General features: G+C 47.3%; 1 protein-coding gene across 7 annotated transcripts in view; it reads left to right on the top strand.

The window, feature by feature from the left end:
- The window catches only part of LOC112918518 (phospholipid-transporting ATPase IB), a 579,220-nt gene extending 568,192 nt beyond the window's left edge, over nucleotides 1-11,028 (top strand). For all 7 annotated transcript variants that reach the window (XM_072719837.1, XM_072719843.1, XM_072719842.1 and 4 more), the window contains exon 37: nucleotides 5,209-11,028. In XM_072719837.1, the coding sequence (XP_072575938.1) occupies nucleotides 5,209-5,306 (98 nt within the window). In that variant the 3' untranslated portion in view covers nucleotides 5,307-11,028. The remainder of the gene's footprint in view (nucleotides 1-5,208) is intronic.
- Nucleotides 11,029-21,148: the final 10,120 nt, after the last annotated feature.

The raw sequence follows: 21,148 nt of genomic DNA on the forward strand, positions 1-21,148 counted from the left end.
ACTTTGTGTCCCGTCCCAGGGAGTAGGTGGTATCAGCCCTGAGAGCACCTGCAGACTCAGGTCAGCATAGTAACAGGCCCCACAAGGCCCAGCGATCTGGGTCATAGCCATGATCTCTCTGATCCAGTGTCCAGGGAGTAAGTCTGTGGGGCCTGCTTCTGGAGCAGGGCTGCCTGGGGGTCTTGCCTCAGCTCTGTCACTTTTTTGTGAACTTAGGTAAGTTAACCTCTCTGTTTCTGTATCTGTAAAATGGAGAAGATGTAAGAACTGAGTTTTTTGAGAGAATTAAATTAGAACATTTATACCAAGTGCCTAGAATAGTACCTGACAATATAGAGTCCAATAAATGTGAGGTATTACTGGTGGGTTTTTTTGCCACTAGTTGAGTAACTTTGGGTGACATACATATTTCTCTAAACTTTCCTCCAGTGCGGGAAAAAGGAAATCTAATAATATACATCTAAAAGGAAAAAAAAATAATACACATCTTACACAGTCTTTGTGAGGCTTCAGGATGGTGTGTGTAAAGCACCTTCTCTATAGCAGGCACAGAGAAAATGAGTACCGATTCTGTAAACGGTGGGGTTCATACCATGGAGCCCTGCTGCTTCCCTAACAAATATTTCAGAATAACCCTAGAAAGAATATATAAGGTACATATATTGAGATCAAAGACTGAGTAAGAACTTTTGTGAGAGAGTCATAAAATGTCTTGAAGCAACTACTAAAAAATTTTTCTTAACTCAGGATTTTGAAGGACAAAAGAAATTGATAATCAATGAGTATAAGAAATAAAAAGCCTCTAAAGTCACACCACATTTTATTTTTTTTAAGATTTCACTTATTTATCTGACAGCAAGAGAGAGAGGGAAGGGAAAGCACAGAGGCAGAGGGAGAGGGAGAAGCAGACTCCTGGCTGAACAGCGAGCCCTGGAACTCGATCCCAGGACCCTGAGATCATGACCTGGTCTGAAGACAAATGCTTAACCAACTGAGTCACCCAGGAGTCCCTCACCACATTTTAAAAACACCCACCAACTAATAGTAAAAAACCAATCACTAACCAAACATTCTGTCAGAAATAACTAGAGAAGGCCATGGAGCAATGAGAAGTGGCCCTGGCCTATGAGATGTTCTGTGTTCTCCTCTCAGCCTCTGCCTAGCTATCCCTCCTGGGTCTGTCCTCCGCTGTCCTGGGCCTGTCTTCCTAGGAAACTGGAAGGAAAACTCTCATCTTGGCAGCATTTTTGAGTTCCTTACAGGCCACCAACACACAGTATTTTTAACTGAGATCAGCATTTCCTATAGTCTCATTTCCTTGTTGTCCTCATGGTCGCCCCATCATTTCTGTTGCTTTTAGGAATCTTTTTCTCAGGAAACTTCTACTCTCATGAAGATGTTATCAGAGCTATTTAAGAGGAGTTTTATTAAAAGCAAAAACAAACAAAAAAAGAGGAGTTTTATTCCAAAATAATGGGGGAATAATGACATGATTTTATGGACTTCACCAAGTGTTCTTTGGGGAGAACAAAACAACTAAGACACTCGGCTACCCCTCTGCGTCCTTTCACCTATCTCGTTCTGCTCCAAGATTCTGGCTACTGCTGAGCATGTAGGAAGCAGATGCACTGGGAAGTCAGCCCAGGGAAGTTCAGAAGTTGGGTCCATCCAGGGCTTTCCCTAGGCCCCATCACTACTTTATGGCTGCCAGGACTTCCTGAAAGACAAATGAAAGTGGGAAAGGCTAAGAGCTGGAGGCTTCCTCTGAGTTCCCCATTTGGATACAAATGGTATCTAAATGTTCACCAGGTAGAAGCTGGTGACCTGATGGTGGTTGTCTTTGTCAGGCTGAGGGGTGCTGGCTGGACAGGAGGAGGCTATTTGGGTGGTTATAGTCTGTTGTTCCACTAAAGTTTTCCCATTACAGCCCTAACTTCTAGCAGGCCTGCTTTCTGAAAGGAAAATACTGTATCTGAACCAGTGAGATACCCCTGCCCCAGGATAACCCTACCAAGCCATCCTCCTTTTCTTTTTGAGTTGCAGAGTTCACTTTAAGTCTCTGCTGTGGCTAAGAAAGCCTAGTGAAGAAAGTCTTAGTGCATAACATTCTGGAAACATGATGGTAGATGCAACCAATGGGAACTGCTGGCACAAGCCTTTTGGTAGTAACTTCTGGATGTTCAGCTCATCCCAGGAGAAGAAACTGCTATTGGGAAGGTCCTCTCAGATGGACACCTGCAAGCCCTTCCCAGTCTGGAGTGGCTGAGGAATCCCACCAGAAGGCCCTTGTACCAGTGAGACAAATACAAGCCACAGAAGCCTTACAGCTACATGCTCTATTCTATCCCAGTAGGCAGAGGCAGGATGTGAATGAAAACGACTTTTGCTCCTTCTACTTGAACAAGGACTAGACTGTTCCAAATGCTGATACCTTTCCCCAAAGGACACTCCCAAACGTGTTTTTTTGTGTGTCTCAACAAGTCCCCTGCATTTCTTCCTCTCCACCAGGACCCTCCCTCCAAAAAGCCCATCAAAAAAGACAGACAGCAGTTGTTCTGTTTGGATGGGTTGTTGCACCAGTTTCCCTTCTTCACTGGTATGAAGGTAGAGGCTTCCTCCCTTGGTGCTGAGTGTGAATTGGCCCTGAATGAAGGAGAGGGTTCTGTGGCCTGGGTATAGTTAGCCTTGGAAAAGCTGGGCACCCATTTAGGGGGTTGGAGCTCTGAGGGAACTTCGACCTCACCTGGTCCAGGCCCTTTATATTACAGAACAGTGAACTAAGGACACTCGGAGAAATTAAAAAATCCATGGTCCCATGGCCAAGTCACTGCCAAGCAAGGATTAGAACCACCTTTCTTGCCTCAGGCCCTGGGTGCCAGGATCCAAGATGAAAGCAGAGCAGATGGAGAAAGCCGCCTTCAGGGTGGAGAGCTCAAGAGTCATGGGCCTGCCACCAGAAAGGCTCATGAAGAGCACTTGCAGGGCGCCCCCACTGGGCCGGAGCCACTTCTGCCGGGCTGAGGAGTGTCCACCCGGGTTGGCACGGCGGGCCACGGACTGCCACGTGGCCCCCACAGGAAAGCATCAGGTGTTTACTGGAAATGTTCCCTTTAGAAGAGCGCAGAATAAAAACTATCCACAGTGACCACAGAGCACAGCCTGCGACTGGAGGAGCCAGTGTTGTTTGCTAGATTGTGCTTTGAGACATGCCAGGGAAAGGCGTCTGGCCTAGGACTGCAGTAAAAAAAAAACACTTTGTGCTAGAGGGGCACCCACCTCAGAGGGCGGACACAGGACATCTGCTCATCTCCCCCTCTCCCTGGGCTTCCCTGACCAGGCACAGGGAAATCTAAAAGCTGTCAGAGGAACAAAGGAGAGAAGAGGCATTTCCTCTTCGGATCCCTCGAAGCCTCTGAAGCCTCGTGGTGTCGGAAAGCCATCAAAGGACATTCAGGGGCCCTGCACCCAGCACCCCCAGGGCCCCCCTCTATAGGCCTGTGCCCCGCATTCCAGCCCCAGAATATCGGCCTCTGCCAGATGGGGCTCACCCTGGCCAGGGGCTGCTGTGCCATGGCTGCCACATGGTGCCATCTTTTGGTTTGTGGATTTGGTTCTGGTAGAGATGGAGGTGAGCCAGTAGATGAAGATCTCCGGGGAAGATTCCTTTCTGTGCTTATCCTTCCCTAGTTCTTCCTACACTCCCACCCACCCCTGCTACCTAGCCCGTGTCTTCAGTTGCCTTGCAGGCCACCTGTGCTGACAAGCCCTCGCCTCCCAGGGTGGCCCTCCTGAGCTATGGGGTTTTCTCAGGCGGTGGCCAGGAGAGCTGGGAAGCCAGCCCAGGGTCAGACACTCTGGTTTACGAGCATATGCAGAGTACAGAATCACCCTGCACATCCTCTGTCGGAGCCTCTTCCTCTTCCAGCCCCACCACAGCTGTGTTATACATTGCTGTTAGGTGTCTTTATAGTTCCGAAACTTTCCTTTGTAAGCCAAGTGTCCGAGTAAAATAATTAGCAATCCAGGAGGTGATACGTGGGCACAATTTCTGACTTCTTGTTCTCCTTTAAAGAATGTGACAGTGGACTAACACATCCATTGACAAGTCATGTATACACATGGATGGGATTCACCCTTTTCAGACATTTCACTGTGTGGTCTTTTGGTCAGAACGTCTAATCCAGCTGTAGGACGTTTTCTTAGCCCTGGCCCAGAAAGATTTGCCAACAGAGAGAGAGTCTTGTAAATGCTCCTTTGGTGGGAAGGACCCTTGGGCTTTTGAATGCTAAACCTCTCTTAGAACTAGAGATGCAGAAAGAATGTTGGTCCTACAGAAGCACTGCCTGGGTTTGGCTCTCAGTTCTGCGACTCACTAGGTCTGTGACCCAGTGCCTCAGTTTCCCCATCCGTGAAATGGGAAGAATACCATCAGCTGTCTCATAGGGCCATTGGGGGGAATGAATGAGCTGTTTGTGTATAGTACATAGAACAGGCCTGATACACATAGCTTTTACTAATTGTTGGCAGCTGCTGCTAGTATTATTCTTATTATTATTGGAACTGATTGTAAGAGCCAGTCTTTCTGCGGCCCTGTAGCCTCTTGACTTTATCTTGCGATCTTTTCTTTATTTACACAAGAATAAACCCACTGTAATTTCTTATTAGCAGTCCAAATCAGTCCAACTTAAAAGCAGGAATGCTCCAAGCATCACGTGCACATTGCCAGTTTTCACCACTAGCGTTGTGTGTGTGTTCCCTGGCATGTTTACGGCTTCATAAATTACCCAGCCAGCCTGTAGCTTCAGGCAGCTTGGGACACTTCTGCAGCAGAGCAAGTCGCCTCTCCTCTTGATTGGTGCTGGGAAAGTACAGACACAGACCAGTGACCCACTGTTTATGCTTCCCCGGGCTGAGCTCAGCTGCAGGGAGGCTGCCCCCTGAATCCCTCCCACCCCAGCATCGGGCATCAGCAGCCAGAACCAGTCAGGCCCTGTCTGGTCAGGCCTGGTCCTGCCCGACCCCACACTCTGCCCATGTTTCCCTTCTGAGCCACAGGTCTGTCTGTCCGGGTCCCCACCTCCCCGAGGCTGGTGAGCCCAGTGCATGGCAGAGGTCAGCTGCCTGTCGCCCACAAAAACATTTTTTCTAAACGCAGCGCGCTCCCTCAATGGTCCTCTTAACCGAGCCCTGTGTGTGCTCCTCCTGCAGATGGGTACGCCTTCTCTCAAGAAGAGCATGGAGCCGTTACTCAGGAAGAGATAGTCCGCGCTTATGACACCACCAAAAAGAAATTGAGGAAGAAATGAGACATGAATTGTCCTGACGGGTCCCAGGAAAGAGATGCAGTTTGTTGCACCCAGTGTTAACACATCTCTGTCGGAAGAGACTGGTGTCAGCAGCCAAAACACCACGAAACACATTTCTGTGGCCTTAGCCAACCAGTTTGTTAGATGCCCCTTCCCTCGCAAACCTGGAGTAGATTCCGCAGGGGAAGCCATTCCGATCCCTTCCAGTTCGTCGGCAGCGCTTGGCCTAACTTCTGTGTATGTTATTATGAAGCATTCAGCTCTGCTCTGTGAGGTGTGAAATTAAAAGCGTTACGTTTCACCAATATTTAAACATCAGTACTAGTTGGTCTGGGAGAAAGGTAAGAGAGTTTTATGTTGCGTGAGAAACCCGTCTTGTGGACTCGGAGCAGGGGCACGCTCGCTCCTGCGTTCTTGACTCACCGATGGAGTCCGCCAGGCAGCACATGAGCCTCACGGCAGGCAGCTTGATGTCTCACTTTGATTCCTGTTTTGTTTGTCTGAAGTTGGCATAAATCTCTTGATTGCGGTGAAATCACAGCCATGTCTGTCATCGGGGTGAGAGCGCTTATTTGAACCCCGTGGCCCCATCCCCAGCACGCAGGTGCCTCCGGGGCTGTCCGGGCTTCCCTCATCGCAGACCGTGCGCATGGCGGGCGCTGTGCTCCGTGCATGGCAGCCGGTGGGCAACCAGCCCAGATGTGCTCCCCGTCTTGTCCTAGCACAGATTCACATGTGGATGCGAGCAATCGCTTCTGCCACCGCCCTTTCCCCTCCACTAACTAAAGAGAAGAAGCATAGCTATCCCGCCCAGACTCCAGTGTTGACCTGCCTCTTTCCGAGGACAGGGAAGCCTGCAGGGCAGTGCACGCCTGCTCTGATCGGGCTCTCAGTACGCATTTCCCGACCTCCAGACCACTGGACCTTGGGCATCGCTTAAGTCAGACCACACTTGTTTTCTCGGGAATTCAGAGCCCATTTTGGATCTTCACTGTGGGGAAACCAGTGAATTAGTTTAGTGTGTCTCCCCAGCGAAGGGACACGTCTGTCCCTCTGTGACTCTAAAGTCAGAGAGGAGGAGGAGTGAACCCAGTGGGAGCGTAGGGGCCCTTGAGGCTGGTGGAGGAAGATGACCATCAAAGGGGAAGGCAAGAGGCAAGGAACTCGGAGACCGCGGGAGGAGGACACAGAGGACGCCTTAGCCACATCTCCTCGGTAGAAACTGAAATGAAGCCCAGGCAGTTGTGATCATACGTGCAGGAGGCTAGGCAAGACATTGACATGCAGTTTTAATTGGAAAGAATTCCAAACGTTTCTATATGGATGAGGTGTCCTTCCTTATCGTCAGTGGTAGATACGAGTACCTCTGAAAATAAAGTGTCCCGAGTCTAAGACAGGAGGAGAAGTGCTGCGTCACTGACTTTCCAAACTGTGGAGTCCCACCTTCTAAATTTGGATAGAACTAGTGTGCCCTCAGGCATGAATGTGAGCACCTGGAGCCCTTAATAAATGGCCAGCCTGGAGGCACATTCTCTCCTCTCCGCTTTGGTTGCCAAACCAGATTTTTGGATGGCTTAACATAAATACTTCTGGGCAGCTGTTACTACTTAAAACGGCACAGTTCTTCTGGGGATGGCTGTGCTAAATTGGGAAATAAAACAATAGTGCACTTTGCTTCCTCATCCTTCATTTTTGGAGCATCCACATCTTATTTGGCATTGTAATAACTTAAAGTATGATTTGCATTGACTGAAAAAACTAATCCTTTACTTATAAAGTGACCACGATCCAGGGAGGGCTTACGGGGAAGCAGAACAATGAATTGAACAGGTGAGGCTTAGAAAATTGCCATTCCTTCCTGCCCGAGGTGGTAAGCCATTTTTAAATACTAGAGCACTCAGCAAAATGAATCGCTGAGACTGTCATGCAGGAATTACAACCCCCTCCCCTAAAAAAATGTGCCTGGAATTACAATACACAGAGGTTTAGGTCTGTATTGGATACCCAGAGAGATGATGTCCTAAATACAGAGGAGAAACAAAAATTTGAATCAACTGTGTGGTAGGCATCCCGACTAAATGGTTTCATTTGGGACTAAGCCTTCTGGAAAGGGGAACTAAAACTCATTTTTTGTCTGACACTTAGGTCTTTCTTAAATTTAAAACCTTCTGATTTAGATTTTCAGATTACAGCATGTATATGTTTTGTTTTGGGCTTTTTGTTTTTTATTTTGTTTTTTTTTATGTTAAATGTGTTTTTTATGTTAAATGCAGTCACATTTTCTGAGACTGAAGTCTATATTCCAATTCTTTTGAGAACCAGACTAAACAGTGTTTGCAATACTGAAATATGTACACAGAAGGAAGCATTAGATGGAATACCTTTCTATTAATTCTCGTATATGATTAAGCTATCTGGTAAATGACTAAATTGGGCTTCAAGGAGGAGCAGCTGTCAATCTGTGCGATGTATGACAGTTAGCTGTGGCCAACTCGGGGGCTGTGTCATTTGTCCTGTCTTCAAATTGAGGTCAGAGTGTCACACAAGCCCCTCCCCAGGGAGCAGGGTGGACTGGAGTAAGTTGCGTACTCTAGCTGTCAGCTCAGTGGAAACGCCACATGGGACTTGTCACTCTGCCACATGGTAAGTGACATGCAGGCTGGCAGGTCATACTTGGTCAGCACTCTAGAGCCGGCCTCTGGATTGGGCTAAAACAGCAGGATCCACAGAGGCCCAGCCTCGGCCTGGTGTCATACACAGATTGCCAATTCTTGAATGTGTGCTCCGTTCTGGCTGAGTCTGCAGAAGGAAGAGAGCAGCCATCGCATGCGCGTCTCTCTGAGTTCCCCTACGTCCCGGCACCCCAGCAAGGGTGGCCGTGAAAACTTCCAGCACGTTAAAAACGCAGGGTAGGGAAACAGAATGGACCAACCATTTCTGCCTGGTTGCCCAGATTAGCACTTCATTGCTAACCAGAATGGGCGTGATCATAATTTGGGGGGTGTGGCTGATGTGTCCACCTTTTGTCTCTGCAGAATGTTCAGGACTTCTTGACCAGTGTTATGTTCACCCATCTCCCAGCACACGTGTGATCATCTAGGGAGGGGATCGGTAGAGCATACAAAACCCATGCTTTGGAGAAGGGAGATGCTGTTGCTTTAATATTCGTGGAGTAATATCCTAAAATATGAACCTGAGTTTTGGCAGAGCATGGCTGGGAACTCTGTTGACGTTTTCTTTTCTTTGACAAGGCTGCAGGTCTTGCTGTAAGGAGCTGGCAGTGAAAATCAGTGATAACTTGTCAAGAAGCAATGAAATGCAAAAAAAAAAATGAGTATGAGTAACTAATGTCTGAAAATGCATATAGACATATATATTATAGGCTTAACAATTGAATTTTTAAAAGAAAGCTAGAGTCTGTAATCTCCATTTGTTATAACAATGACCCTTTATCTCATTTTTTTTAAAGAGAATTTTCTATCCTGTTTCCGTTTCTAGAGGTTTATGTTTTAGACCATAAGTTGAATAGGATGTTTGCAAAACTCTGCTAGAGGGTAAGGTAGTCTTTCGTCTTGAACATGTGAAGGAAGTGCACACATTCCAGCTGGCTTTTGGCTTACTACCAAGAGTCATTGTCCCAAGGTAATTCAAGGAGTGATTCAGCCTCAGCATTTGAAATGTAGACTTCATCTCCTGGGGTCCATAAAAAATGGGAACAGGGAAACTGTGGTTAAGTAGAGCCTGAAATAATAACCTGGCAAACAAAGGAGTTTATCAGGTCAAGGTAAAGGATGGCATCCCCTATCACATTCGTTGAATGCTTTCTCCATACCAAATCTTGTATTAGCAATTTTAGTAGTGATGAGGATAGTGAAAGAAAGCGCTCCCTCCTCAAAGGGAAAGCACACATCAGTGGGCTTTGTTGCTGGTTCTCCATTGGCCCAAGACAGTTGCTGGTCTCAGTATAGCCTTGGGGGAGATTATTTAGCCTCATCCTGACCACTTTCCCATCCTCAGAGGCAACGAGGATGGTGACAAAGGTTTCTAGTGGGTTGTAGAGGTGAGAGTTTGAGGTCTCCAGAATATATTAATAAGTATCCCCAAAAGGAATAGACGTGAAATACTCTACCTTAATGTGTCATACTCTCTGTTTATTTTTTTCTCGGCATCCCACATTGTCCCAAAGTACACATTTCCTTTGACATTACAAGAGCTGCATTGACTGCCAAGCCTCCACTGGCAGTCTGTTGAAAGCTCTCTCTTAGCTTGTTGGGTCTGAGTGTGGCAAACCGGCATGCCGTCTTCAACGGGAAGAAAAGGCTATATGGAGCCAACACAGGGTTGAGAAGCTGTGAAACAAAAGGGGGCAGAAAAGAAGGGCGAGCTCACCCTGTTACCCCACCCTAAGCATAATCCAGAGCTGTTAACTCTGACAAACACCTCTGCTCCCCTGACTGAGGGGAGACAAAAGAGTGATTCTTTTACACCCGGGCTGGCTCGGTTTCAATGACAATCTCTTGCCCTAGTTGCCTTAGAGACATCCACTCTGCTCTTTCTCTCAGGCTCCAGACCAAGAAAAACATGCTCACAAGATTAGCCCATCGGCATTTCTTCTGACCTGGCTAAAGAAAGAAAGGAGACCTGTTCCTTTTAAAAGTCAGGAACAAAGTGTCAGGTGGCTTTGATTTATGACAGAAATAGGAAGAAGAAAGTTGAGGTAATAGCGCTATCCAAATAACCCTGCCCAGGAACCCAAGGGGTCGAGAGGGCTTATCAAGAGCCTTTTGTAGGCAAGCTCTTCTGTATGGCAGAGAAGGGGCCAGAAGGAGGGAGACAGCCTGGAGATGAGGCTGTGAACTCACTTCCAATGGCACTGGACCCAGTCATCCGTAAGGACAGCCATGCACCTGCGGGTGGATCAGTAAACACCAATTAAAACGTGGAAAAAAGAAAATCTGCCCTGTCATAGGGTTTCTCTGCTTCCCACAAGATCCCTGCACAAGTAGATGCTTTTCGGGTTTTTCATTAATGAAATCAGTGTGTGTGCTGACACGCGCATTCCTCCGCCGTCCTTCTCCCGCGTTGCCAGTGACTGCTGAGTTCGGAAGTGTGCCTGCTGCTTCCCAGGAGCCTCCCTCTGAAGGGCCCCGCTACCAGCTGCAGCCCGGCCAGCTGCAGGGGTGGGGCGCACAGGGCTCTGCCAGGAGCAGCCAGGTCTGCAGCCCAGGTCTGCAGCCGGTGCCTCATCCTTCCTGCAGGTCACTGAATTGCTGTTTGAATGCAGCATCTTTGTGGTGTCTTTCCCATGCAAGCAAAGCCATGTGCCCTCCTGTCTGCTGTCACATCTGTGCTCAGATTGCTTAAATATTGTTTGCGACAGGGAGGTTTTAATCTGGTTATGCAGAGGGAAGCGGGGCTGTGGGGGCACGTTTAATTGGCTCCCAGCAGAGTAGTGAGCGCGTCTATGGAGTGTGGGGTTTTTTGTTCCCTCTCTCTCGAAGTGTTACCATTTTCACGTCCTATTAATGTCCTCTGGTTGTTAAATTACAGCAGCACATTATAGCGGAGCTGGGTTCCCTCCTGGAGTGAATACAAATGAAGGGCATTTACTTGTATTTTTAGAGGTTTTGGAAAAACGTAGTGATTTGTGGCTTTGATCAATCCTGTTGACTGGTATATGTCTGCACAAATCTGTTTCAAATAAATCTTTTGTTAAAGTAAATGATTGGACCGTGATTTATTTTGGAGTTTTGTCTTGCACTAATAAGCCATCACTGCCATAGGGACTCGGGACAATAACACAGAGGTTTTGTCAGCAGGTACAGGCCACGTATACTCTCTGCCCCAAGAGCTGATGGCCAAGGAAACGCAGTTCAATGGCAGGAGCACAGGAGAATCTGAATTGTAGATTAGCATGAGCTGTGCAAGCCCCAGTCCCCTTTATGGGAGCAGAGTCCGAGAGGCCACACTGAATTGGATTCATCACACGATGGAAAGAACTGTACGGAGAAGGGCTTCTCCCACTGATGAGTGGTCTCCCCTTGGTTTATCTCAGCTTCCCTGCAGACGCAGATGTGAAAAGTTCAAATTCTATCGTCAAGCATGAAATTACAAGACCGTCACTGAAGGGGCACAGAACACGCCCCCCCCCCCCAACGGTGCCACTCTAACATACTGATTCTTTTGAACTGGAGGCCAATGAGGAGCAGCAGATGCAGGGAGAGCTCTCTCACCTCCCCCTTCTACATAATGCAGGTCCCAGCACTGCCACCGAGAAAGGTACCCTCCCTGCACGGGGAAGAGAAGAACATTCTTATCACTGAAGACTGGGGCATCCACGCTGGAATGGATCTGTACAAACAAACCTACTAAGATAACCTGACCTTCCATTAAATTACCCTGGATCTCTCCCAAGGACTGTCCCACAGTTTACTGCCCCAGCCCAAGCCCCTCTGTCAGGTCCCATCCCCAGCTTATCTTTGTGTAAAACTGTGTGTAAGCTTCTGGACCTAATGGCTTCTTGGGGTCTTCATCTTCCTGCTGAAGATTCCCATGTACATGTAAAAATGTACTTGTATGCTTTTCTCCTGCTAGTCTGTCTTGTGTCACTTAAATTCTTAGGCCAGTCACAGAACCCAAGAGGGTAGAAGGAAAGAAGTTCTCCCTGGGTGGCTCAGTCAGTTAAGCATTTGCCTTCCGCTCAGGTCATGATCTCAGGGTCCTGGGATCCAGTCCTGCATCAGGCTCCAGCTCAGTGGGGAGTCTGCTTCTCCCTCAACCTCTGCCTCTCCCCTCTGCTCATGCACTCCCTTCTCTCTCTCACACATAAATAAAATCTTTAAAAATAAAGAGTAAGGAGACACCTGCCCATTCCCTGTAGACACCTTGAGCCACATTTAGAAAATCATCCACTGCCTTGAAGTTCCCTGGGATACACAAATCACATGGCTGAGGCCACACTGAACCTTGGGTAAAGGGGGATCTGGGGGCCCAGACGTTGGCCTGGGAAGTGAGGATGCAGGGGCCTTCCGCCCTGCAGACCACCTCGGGCGGGCTCGGCGTATCACCTGCTTGCCTGGCTTTGTGTGGGCAGTTCTACACTTCAGCCGCTGCAATGAGGTCAGAGTCTAGGGGTGAAGGACAGAAAAGAATGAAAGCCTGTGAGAGATGGTTCCCTGCACGGGCTGAGCCTGCAACCCACAAACCTCTTAACAGCCCACTTCAGATCCACTACAGATTCCCAGAGCGGACTCTCATTCCTCCCAGACGGTCTTATTATCGCTGAATTTGGCCGGTCTAGGGCAGTCACGACCTTGGTGGCCACATCCTGGGCACGGGCAGGGACGGGAGGCGGGGCCCCTCCCCAGGCAGAGCTCTGCAGCTTGAGGCAGAACGGGGAAGGACCTTGTTCTGCTCTCCACAGGCCCAGCCTTATTTTTCATAAATTGTGCAAAACTGAAAATGATTGGATACAATCAATAGCAAAGTGTTATATTCCAAATCTTTGCCACTTCTCGGTCATGTCTACAGTAGCTGCCTTTGCTGCTACGCTGCTTTTCTTCGAAATGCCATCCCTCACTTGTGCTCACCAGAATAAACTTGCATCTTCGAGAGGCTGCTAAGCAGCTGAAGACACTTGTCAGACCCTCCATTTCTGCCCACAGCAATACTCTTTAGAACAGCTTTCCCTGTGAAAAAGACTCCAGCTACTTTGAAAAATCATTCAGATTCTATTTCTTTTCCACATGTTTGTGTAAGAGACACATAGAATGTGAGGGATTGAAAATGTCTATCAAAGCCACAGGGCACAGGACAGGCACCCACCTCAGCCTCTGATCTTCTGCCTATGTTCCGTTCCACGTATGACTCTTTCAAGGGAACTTTCCAGCAATTGTTGAGAAGACCAGCCACTGCTGTAACTGGAACTATGGATGAAGTCTGGGACTTTATGTTTTTCCCCAAAGAGGATAAAATAAAATCCCTCCACCCACCAATGCTAAAAGTACCAGACATGCATAGTCCAGCTCACAAACATTAAGCTTTCATTTATCCGAAGCAGGCCAGACGCATAAATAAAATGACTTACGTTTCTTGGTGGGGGGCCCCAAAGTTCCACCTTCAACTATTTGCCTCTTCTGGCAACTGCACTCGTCCTTGGCTTTCGATTGCAGGCGATGGAAGTTTAAGGAACGGTGCGTGGGGACTCAGAGCCACAGCCTTGGCCTGAGCCGAGAATTGCCAGGGTCCGTCTCAGGGGCTTCTGTGTAATTGCTGTTAGAGTTGTTGACGTTGAATACTACCTGTACTCTTTCCTCTCCTTTGGAGAAAACATGTTTTGATTTGAAATACTCTAATTGCCTAGAAATTTCCTGATTTTCTCCCAACTTTCAAAATAGCAGCCGTGCCTGTATTAAGTTTCGTTTGATTTAAAGCTCCTCTGCTGACCTAATGCACCTTGCCCGTGGCTCAGGGGGACCCATGGTTGTCGCTGTCGCTTTCCAAAGGGCCTTGGATGGAGGCTGTGGTAGCTGCTGCGAGCCGAACTAGAACAGCCCTTAGCCACCGACAAAGCTGTTCATGCCACTTTTTCCCCTTCCCGGTGTCAAGAGAAGCTGCCTGCAATTCCTTACAAAGACGGCTGCAGGAAAAGGCCTGGGATTCGCTCCACGGATACATTTAAAGTCAGATGGGGGTGGGATGAGGGGGGCTAGGGGGAGACCCTTCCTCGGCTATAAAAGAATCCACCTCTGAGCAAATTTCATGAATACTTCAGCTGGGAATATGTGGGGTTTTTAAAAAATTTATTCATGAGAGGCACAGAGAGAGAGGCAGAGACACAGGCAGAGGGAGAAGCAGGGAGCCCGAGGCGGGACTCGATCCCAGGACCCCAGGATCACACCCTGGGCCAAAGGCAGATGCTCAACCACAGAGCCACCCAGACACCCCTGGGCAAATGTTTTAATGGGATCCCACTTTCCTGTCAACGTGGTGACAGGCCTGCTGACAGGCACTGAGGGGCTGGGCGCTGAGGGTGCCCCCCAAGGCACCTACCCTGGTGCGTGAGGGAGATTCAGTCACACATGCAGGAGGCCCGTGAAACTGTGTGTGTGTAGGAGCATGTGTGTGTAATCACACATACACACCAGCTCTGTGGAGAAAATGAAGCAGACGCAAATGTTCAAGAACACAACAGAAAAAATTTCTTCTGGAGAACTTTGCGAAGCAGGTTGGACAATGCCGTGGAAAGGGTGGAAAGGCTTACCACGGTCCCTGTGTCAGGAGACAAGAGAAAAGCCACTCCCTGCCACCATATGCTGAAGGGAAAAGTTGCAGGGCTCTGTCAGTCCACTGACCAGACAGCCGGAAGTTTGAGAACCCGGGGCCTTCACTGCTAAGATGCTGATGGGGGAGAGCATGGGTGGTGCCGCCCGTGTGCGCTCCTGCACTGGGCTCGAACTCTGCCCGCCCCAGGGCCCCGGGCTGGGAGGGTATCAGACACCCCTTCTCGCTGCCCTTTGGAACACAAGCTGTCCTCCAACACAGATGGAAGATGTGTTGAGGTGTAGAGCTGAGCCAAAGTCCTGGCCACACGCAGCTTCTATTCTAGAGGGAGAGGCAGACAATAAACAAAAGAATAGGGCAGCCCTGGTGGCTCAGCGGTTTAGCGCTGCCTTCAGCCCAGGGCGTGATCCTGGGGACCCAGAATCAAGTCCCGCGTCGGGCTCCCTGCATGGAGCCTGCTTCTCCCTCTGCCTGTGTCTCTGCCTCTCTCTGTGTCACTAATAAATAAATAAATAAATAAATAAAATCTTTAAAAAAACAAAAGCAAAAAACCCCCCAAAGAATATATAAGCCGATACCATGTTGTGCAGGACAGATGGTGTCTTAGCTGGGGCTGCTAGAGCAAAAATGCTGTCGACTGGGTGGCTGACAAACAGCGAAACTTTATTTGGCTAATAAGCAACAAACATCATCTAGAGGCTGGAAGACTGTGATCAGGGTGCCTGCAGATTGGGTCTGGGAAGAGCCCTATTCTTGGTTCCTTAAGGGGCCTGGGCTGCTAACCTGGAAATGATTGCAGCAACATGTGGGGAGGTATGCACGTGTTTCGGGAAGCACGCGCCCTGTGGATGATGTCAAGGGGCCTCCTCATTCTGCATTCTACTCTACGGCAAATCCAGGCCACTAGGTGCACTGAACACCACCACGGGCAGTGCTCCAAAGTGAATTGTAGCCATGAGGTTCTCACATAGTTCTAACTCACTTTCTATTAATCATAGCCTGGATGTGGGCTGGACTACTGTTTGCTGAGCACAGTGTTTTCTTATAACTATACTGTGAAAAACAGCAGTCATTGAACTACATGAATTCCTCATACTTCTCAGTAAAGGATTCCTGAATGCATATTGATCCTTAGATAGTCAACAAAGGAGTCCTGTTCTAAAACACCTTTCATTAGATATAAAATTTCTTGGGGCATCTCGGTGGCTCCGTGGTTGAGTGTCTGCTTTTGGCTCAGGTCGTGATCCTGGGGTCCTCGGATCGAGTCCTGCAACAAGGCTCCTCACAGGGAGCCTGCTTCTCCCTCTGTTCATGTCTCTGCCTCTCTCTTTGTGTCTCTCATGAATAAATAAATAAAATCTTTGAAAACAAATTTCTTAAAATTAAAATGAATACAGAAATATTGTACTGATTAAAAAAAAGAAGAAAATGAAAACTTAGAGTGATTAATACATCACTACAGATCACTCTTAGTCCTCCAATTTATTATCAGGAGAAATTGTTTTAAGATGGCTGTAGTGACTTCAAACTTTTGCCATCCTCACATAGTTCTGTTGGACCAAATGTTGGGAGTCAACCTGTCACAAAAATCTAGATGGGAGCAGCAAGTATTCTTACAGAGGTTGCCATGAGAAGGATCTAAAACAGGACTAAAGTTCTCTTCTGTCTCAGGCATTGTTAACTGAATGGCTATTTGAAAATTTTTGTGAGCAGAGAAAAATCTGTGTGCCAGTCCATAATGTCAAGTTATATTGGATGCTACTTTTCAATAAATATGGCATTGCCGTGGCCTAAGGATGTCTCAATAAATTCCTTTTGAAATGCTTAAAATCTCTATGTCCAAATACATTTTCTACCTCTACAAGCGTTAACCACATGTGCACTGGATGCAGGTATTGTGCTGGGTGCAGAGGCGTCATTTACAGTTGAAGTGTTAGTCTCCATCCTTGAGAAACTCGCCATCTCAGGGGACACCTACATAATTCAATGTGGCACCAAGCAGCGTGACACAAGTGCTGTAGAGAACAAAGGGGAATTACACCCAGTGTGTGTGAAAGGAGCAGAGAGCAGCACTGTGCCCTCCCCAGTCTCTACCTCCCTTAGTTCCCAAAGCCCAATCTCTAAGGTTTACTGGATAACATGAAGACAGAAGAACAACAAAGGATCAACAAAGAATACGGCAAGGTGAGGTTTTAAAGATAGTTTAAAATTTAGCCAAAAGACCCCCACTTACATAAAAGCAGAGCTGCCGAAAGGCAGCCTACAGAACCAGTACCACGATGGAGAAAACTGAGGTAGCCAGCACTGCCATATTATGTCAACCCACACGACTGCCCCCTGAGCAGACGTGATGCTGAGTCCCATTTTGACCAACTGAAGCTCCAAGAGGCGTCCTGGCTTGCCACACACTTGTCAGGGATGGAAGAAGAACTTGGATCCAACTCCCACATCCTCCCAAGTCCGTGCTTTATAAATAAAACAAAGGACTATGCTCAAGCGGGGCCCTCAAAAAGACGCCTGCCAAGTCCCGACCAGTGCAGCTGCCCAAGGAATGCTATTAAAACCAGTTCTGATGGAACATTGAGTTTTTATTTTTGCCTTGAAATGAGACACACTGAGTTCTCCCAGTCACTGACTTGATACACAGCTGTCATAAGTAGATTAATATATTTGCAACATGCACATCAGAAAGAGGAGGAAAATCCTAAGACCCATTCGGGTCACAAAGCCTAGTGTCAGCTTGAAGGACTCCAGTTACTGACTTCCACCCCCACCCTTCCCACCCTACTGTGTAGGACTGCGGTGGGGCAGCTGAGCCCCCGCTGGCTATCTAGGCTCTGCCAACAGGGGGCACTAGAGGGAGAGTGAGAGGCTGAGGCAACACAAGGGCAAGGTCCTGCCTGTCTCCTGACCTATCCGGGTCCACAGACACAGCCTTCACCTTGGCAGCAGTTGGCACCAGTGTCCAGCTTTGAAAAAAATTTGGCATTCCCAGAGCCAACCACGCTGTGTCCCAGTCAGCAGGTGCCCCCTCTCAGCATGACAGGGCCTTTCCTTCAAGGATTCCTTAGAATCCTTTCCTGGATTCTAAGACCCCGCCTGCCCCACCCCCCACTTCTTCCCTTTGTTCCTTTGGCCCTAGAGGTAGTAACTGCCTCAAGTCATCACTAGCTCTACATCACCTCAGTTTCCCCTTTTGCTGTTTCAGTTCCTTAACACCTGTCTAACCATCTCTTTTTACAAATTCTCTGTCGCAAATAACTGGTGTGACAATGGCCACATCTGCTAAAGGCAAACATCCGTATATCCCGACACAGCAGTTCCTCTCCTGGAGTTCCACCCAAGAGAGCTGAGTGCTCGTGTTCACCAAAACACATGTTTAAAAATGTTTGTAACAGCCCCAAACTGGGAGTAACCCAAATGTCCAACAGTAGAGAGGACAATTTGGTATATCGATGGCATTTTTTATGCTAGAATACTACACAGCAGTGAAAAGGCACTGCGGCTCCCTCCAACGTCAGTCACAACACAGAGCGAAAGAGGCTGGACATGGAAAAGTATGTGTTGTGTGATCCCATATGCATGAAGTTCAAAACCAGGTTAAGCTCACCTATGGTGAGAGACTGCGGCAGAGCCTGTCTTTGAAGCGAACTGTCAACAGAATTCTTTCTGCCTCTTGACCTTGATGATGGTTTATTGAGCTGTACGCTGAAGACTGTGTGCTTTACTGTGTGTAGAAAATGATGCAGTGAATGTTCCTGACTGAGCCCCAGCTGGTTCAGAGGGATGCCAACCGGCAGTCTAGAAAGGCTCCATAGGTACAGCCAGAGCTAGTGGAGGTACAGGGAGGAGAAAGATCCTGTGAATTTACACGGCAACAGCACAGAGAAATAAGACAGGCCATTTCGGGCATCACAAAAAGTGGTATTGATTTGAGGGTCACAGGAAACCAATTCTGTGCAAATCTCTTAGGCAACACTAGAAATACTAACGCAGGTAAAACTGGTTATTGAAAGAAAAATAAGGAAAACCTCCTAATGGAGTTCTAAGGATCTATCTATTCATCTGTGACATATTTTGTCAATATAAATTATGTGTTTCTTTGTATTGGGCAGGTTAAAAGTATCTGAAAAGAAATTAAATTATATGTGTATTATAAAAGCCTATCAGATGCCACTAGCATCGAGCTACACTATGTCCTTTGTCTCCACACCAACCTGAGGAGGTAGGTGTTGCAGATCCCCTTTTCCAGAGGGTCAGAGACAGGAAAGCCTATGTTGAAGGCACACGGCCGGTGGTGGAGATGGGTTCTAACTAGGGTCCATTCATCTCCAGAGGAAGTGCGACAGAACCAGTTACAGATGAGACAGGGAGAGATGAGCGATGCATACCAGCTCCGGTTTTAAAAAATCAGTCAAGAATTGAGACCAGAGTTGAATGAGATAGCCTCATAGAATAAGTTACTTCTGTTTCAAATTTTCCTGTGATCATTCTGTACACATATGTATACACATGTGGTAATTTTATATACATGTTGCAGATGGCAATCAGTCTTCTGCAGCTATTATGTCTGAGTAAATAATGTTTTGTGTAACCTATGATTTTTCTAAATGAAAAGACCTACACTTCAAGATAGTTGAAACTGGGATGCAAGGTTTCTGTTTAAAATCAATCTTAAGGCTGCCACCATAAACTTTTTACCCCTTTTATCATCCCTCATTTAAAAGCTTTTTTTTAAAGCATTAATTTTAAAATTCTTGTTCTTGATTTGAGTCTAGTTCCTTCAATTTGGTGTAGAAATGTTGAAGGCATGCTAAAGATTTAAACTGTGAACAGCACAGTGACCCGCACTGCCAACTCCCTGCGTAAAACTGTAACGTTATCTCAGAGTTATGCCGTCATGGTGCTGTGGGGTTATAGTCAACAATCAAAAACACTGAACTTCTTGGACAGGAGTAACTGTTTCTCTAGGGTTTTTAATTCTTCCATCTCTCACCGATAAAGGATTCTATCCGGAAGAACAGAGGGCAAATAAAAGCAAATGCAAATCACGCACTAAAAAAATGTTTACCTAGCATATCTCTAATTTTTGGTTAAAGAGTTAATAATTTCTAACTCTTTGTCATCTCTCACCGACTCAACTCCTCCAAGGCACTTGAAGCCCAGTAACATTCATGTTTTCAATTAAGAAAAACATTTCAGAAGGCAAAAGAAATTTTCTATATAAGTATTTTGGAATGAATAGGCTGAATGAAAATAGCTGATCTCTGGCTCTTAAAACAGAGAGAAAGGGCGAGGGGTAGCAGGGTGGAAATGTCCTCAAGGCTCTAGCATCTAAGAAGGAAAAGAAAAGGAGGATTAAGGTTGAGTGATGAGGAATGGTGTTCTCATTTGTATGCATGATTTATTCCTCCTTGCAATATTTAGGCTGCTCCTTTTAAAAATGAAAGGGGCTCAAAGTTGAACACAAAGGGTGCACCTTCCCCAGTGGCCAGGTCCAGACCTACTGCCGGCCCCCCGGGGAGCCCAAGCACTTCCCTGGGTTGTGAAAACCACTGCCACCACCTCCTCCCTGCCTTGAGCTTCCTCAAGATTATACAGCTTGCTCGGACGCTTTGTCTCCTGCTCCAGAGGCAAGGGACATAAGCAGAATGGGGAAGTGATCACAGGTTTTAAGAATCCTAGAAAGTTCCCTTCGCTGTTACTGCTCATAAATTCTTGGCTTAGCAGTCACTCAGCAGGTCCAGAAGGGCGGGCAAGTTCTTGGGCTGCTCCTTGTCCATCCTAATGACAGGTGGGTTAGTGGACTTTCTCTGTCTGCACGTCATAAGCCTTCTCCCCAAATTCTGACAAGCTTCGCCAAGCACATACCTCCAGCAGAGGTCTGCAGTGGACGGTGTAGGAAAATACAGAGTACACATTTGAATGCGCCAGTTCTGACGGAAGAAGCCCAGGCTAAATTAGTGAGAAGTCTGGGTTCTGAAGTCCCTTCAACAGAAACAAACGTATTCCTTTTAAGCATTTAAAAAGCATAAGCAATCAAAGGCAAGTAGGCTGCTCTTCCATTTAAATGGCTTTTACTCAATCACTGAGGGTGTGCGTGGTAGAGACAGAATGTGAATTTGCAGGAAACAGGGCCTCTGAGGCAGACAGGGAGTATGTGCGAGTGCTGTTACCAGGCAGGGGCCAGACCCTTCCCTGTCCTAACTGTTCACACCACTGAAACTTTTCTCCCGTGTCCAGTCCATTTGCCGACATCTGCCCTAACTTTCCTCGCCAACTTGGTTCTGATTGTCACGGTTTCTTCAGGCAGAAGGCACTTCTGAAGGCAACTTAAACCCTAATTTGTATAAAACAAGGAGAAAAGATCATAGAATTCATAAATAAAGACTGTGCAGTCTTGAGAAAAATGAGCTCGTGGTAAATTTAATATGGGAAATATTAGCCATGCAGCTAGGAACATAATCAGAAGTGGAACTCTAGCCTGAAACTAGGAGTATTGCAGAGTAAATACGCCAGACCTACGTGCATTTGTCTTAATGGTCTTTTTGCCACTTTGG

This window comes from Vulpes vulpes, chromosome 9 (assembly GCF_048418805.1).
Source record: "Vulpes vulpes isolate BD-2025 chromosome 9, VulVul3, whole genome shotgun sequence".
NCBI lineage: Eukaryota > Metazoa > Chordata > Mammalia > Carnivora > Canidae > Vulpes > Vulpes vulpes.